General features: G+C 52.5%; 1 protein-coding gene across 1 annotated transcript in view; it reads right to left on the bottom strand.

The window, feature by feature from the left end:
* Positions 1 to 3,264, bottom strand: part of Iqgap3 (IQ motif containing GTPase activating protein 3) — a 39,264-nt gene that overhangs the window by 19,363 nt on the left and 16,637 nt on the right. The window contains exons 13-15 of the mRNA XM_028753275.1: positions 2,902 to 3,059; positions 1,255 to 1,376; positions 774 to 937 (exon numbers count right to left, since the gene is read on the bottom strand). Of these exons, the coding sequence (XP_028609108.1) occupies positions 774 to 937; positions 1,255 to 1,376; positions 2,902 to 3,059 (444 nt within the window). The remainder of the gene's footprint in view (positions 1 to 773; positions 938 to 1,254; positions 1,377 to 2,901; positions 3,060 to 3,264) is intronic.

Below are 3,264 nucleotides of genomic sequence, written 5' to 3'. Positions count from 1 at the left end.
TTTTTTTTTTTTTTTTTTTTTTTTTGGTTTTTCGAGACAGGGTTTCTGTGTGTAGCCCTGGCTGTGACTGTATTTCTAGTTAGGTATATATGTATGTATCTGTGTGGAGGCATGTACATGTGGGTGTAAGTGCCCTGAAGAGGGTATCAGATCCCCTGAATCCGGAATTATAGGTGGTTGTGAGCCACCTGATGTGCACTGGCAACTGACCTCAAGTTCAAGCGCACGTAACCACTGAGTCGACTCTAGCCTCACGCACGAATTAATACTTGTGAAGCACACAAGCGACACGGAATGTGAAGCACACAAGCGATACTTAGCACGGAATGAGAACTCAGTAAGTGCAGGTGAGGCTGCAGCTCGATCCCATGGTTCAGCTTCACTTTGCTGCCACACAACAGGGGTGTGTCAGTTCAAATCCCTGTTCCAGCCTTAGCCCACTGGATTTGCACCACGAGGTGCAAGGGCAAAGCATGTAGTGTTTCACAGTACCCCAGAGGTATTGAGAGACTACTGAAGATCAGGTGACCACCGGGAACCAGAGTGGTGGATCCAGTCACCTGATGCTCAGGTCTGCTCTTTCCCCCCACACTGTGCTAGGATGAAGTTCACTTTCCCTTAACAGGCCACATCCTGCTGTGTCTCACCCGGGGAAGGGTCTGTACCCACCAGCCTGGAACAATTTCAGAGTTCATGCCAGGCACAGATCTGCTCAAGGCTGATCCTCTTGCTTTAGTGTCTAGCCCAGCTGTCCCATCTCTCCCTAACCTTACCTGTGCTTTCTGCCTCTTGGCAGCCACAAGGAGGAGATGGTACCGAGGTGCAACATGAAGGCTGACATCTTCCAGGCCAGCAGCAGGAAGCAGCAGTGCAGACAGAGTCTTTTCAGGACAGCCCTGGTCCAGAGCCTCATTGATGAGGCTGATGGCGAGGACCTCTGAAGAAGACATCCAGATGAACAGCAGCTCCAAACACAAAAATAAGGGAAGAACTGGGCTGTCTGAGGGGGGCTGTCTGAAGGGAGCTGTCTGGGGAGGGTTGTCTGAGGGGGGCTGTCTGGGGAGGGTTGTCTGAGGGGGGCTGTCTGGGGAGGGTTGTCTGAGGGGGGCTGTCTGAGGGGGGTTGTCTGAGGGGGGCTAAGTAGGGGGGCTAAGGAGGGTTGTCTGAGGGGGGCTGTCTGAGGGGTAGGGGTAGGCCTGTGTGAGGAGGGTTGTCTGAGGGGGGCTGAGTGAGGTTGTCTGAGGGGGTACTCACGATCAGTTTCTTCCTGAACCTGTTCATTGACCTGGCTCACAGCGGCCTGCAGGTCATTCCAGCTCAGGAAGCCGCTATGCATTCCTCTAAGCTGCCACACCTTCACCAGGGCATCAAAGTAACTAGCAGCAAAGAAGAGGAGTATCATAAGCAGCCATGTGAGTGAGGTGAGCACACAGCCACCAAGTGGAGACAGCTCTAAGTTGGTTCCACCCTGGGCCCACCATGATTTCCAGGGTCTCTTCTCCCTTCACAGACAGTTCCAAGCTCCCTGTGTGGAGCATGCAGCCCTGTAAGCTACAGATCCCTCTTCCTTCCATGTTTTTACCCCAGATCTCACCCACTCTCCAGGCCTTTAATGTCTTAGGCTAATGAACCCCCAAAGCATACTTCCATCCCTCACAGGCCCCAGGGACTCCCAACGATCTGCACCTGAATGCCAGTCGGGATCTGAAACACCCCAGCTCAAATCTGAACTCTCAATCACCCTGGGCTGTCTCTGAGCCTCAGCCTGTCCCTTCTGGATAAAGGTCTGTCGAGTCATTTCCCACTCGGTTCCCTCTGCCACCAAGCCCTGTCAGATCTGCTCTCAGAATACATTCGCAGGCTGCCACCTTCTTTTCTCTCCTGCTGTTTCCACAGTGGATCTAGCAGCACGCCTAAAGGCATCCCTGCCACGCTGCCTGGCCTGGGCCCTGTGGTGGAGTCTCAGCACAGCAGCCAGGATGATCTTGGTAAAGCAGGTCAGATGGGTGCCTTCTGTGCCAAACAGCCCACGCTTCCTTCCTTGTCTGAGGACACAGGCTGCTTCCTGCTAGCTCACTCCTTCCCTGCCTCACTTCGTTTGGCTTCTCACCACTCTGGCTTCTTAGTAGTCTTTGTTTTTATTTATTTATTTTCCAACGCTGGGAGGTTAAACCCAGAGCCTCAGGCATGCAATGCAAGCACTCCACCACTGAGCTGCACACAAGCCCTTCCTGATGTTCTGTGAGTGCATCTAGGACACTCTCCTGTCCTGAAGAGCATCATGGGACTAACTCAGGCTCCTTATGTCCTTCTCCACATGGCCCTTTCTCTCTCTCTTTTTTTTTTTTTTTAAACTTTTTTTTATGTTTTTCGAGACAGGGTTTCTCTGTGTAGCTCTGGCTGTCCTGGAACTCACTCTGTAGACCAGGCTGGCCTTGAACTCAGAAATCCGCCTGCCTCTGCCTCCCAAGTGCTGGGATTAAAGGCGTGCGCCACCACCACCCGGCGGCTCTTTCTCAAAAGCCATCTATAACTAGTTACGTAGCTAGGAAAACTGCCCCACGCCCACTCTGTCCTGCTTTGTTTGGCCCATCCAGCAGCTGCATCCATCCATTATGACTCCTGCGTGTGTATATGCTTGGCTTTAGTCACTGTTTTCAACACCTAGAGTGGCACCTAGCAGTGTGTAGGCACTCAAACATTTGCTCTGAAAAACATGTAAATGGAGGAGGATGATCTTGTGCTTCCCTGCAGGGGAAGAAACACAGGAGGGGCAACTTTGAACAGAACTAGGGGGCTGGGACTGAGTGGGCACCGGACACAGTCTACCATCTGCCTAGTGTCAGCCACATTCATGCAATTCCTTCATTTCTGACATGTGGTTCAAACTTTCTTACTCACCGTTGGGCATTTTCTTCTTCTACCTGGGCCAGGCCAGTTGCGGGGTTCGCCAGATTGTCCCAAAAGGCACAGGCATCTCCAGCTTCCAGAGCGCGGTTAATCAGAACCACGGCTGAGAGCATCTCCACAGCCACAAAGAGCTCCTCCTGGCCCAGCTCCTGTAGAGGAAGAGACATGAGGGGAGTTGGGGGACTGTTGGAGCCAACCTGTCCCTCATTCTCCAACTTTCCATTTCCATTCCACTCCACACCACCATTCATGCTCAACACCTGGGCTCCATTCATCCAGTCACAGTACTGATGCTCAACACCTGGGCCCCATTCATCCACTCACAGTACTTATGCTCTGCACCTGGGCCACATT

This window comes from Grammomys surdaster, unplaced genomic scaffold, assembly GCF_004785775.1.
Source record: "Grammomys surdaster isolate TR1022 unplaced genomic scaffold, NIH_TR_1.0 125946, whole genome shotgun sequence".
Lineage (NCBI taxonomy): Eukaryota > Metazoa > Chordata > Mammalia > Rodentia > Muridae > Grammomys > Grammomys surdaster.
The sequence above is the reverse complement of the archived record's forward strand: the minus strand, read 5'-3'. Positions and strand labels throughout refer to the sequence as shown.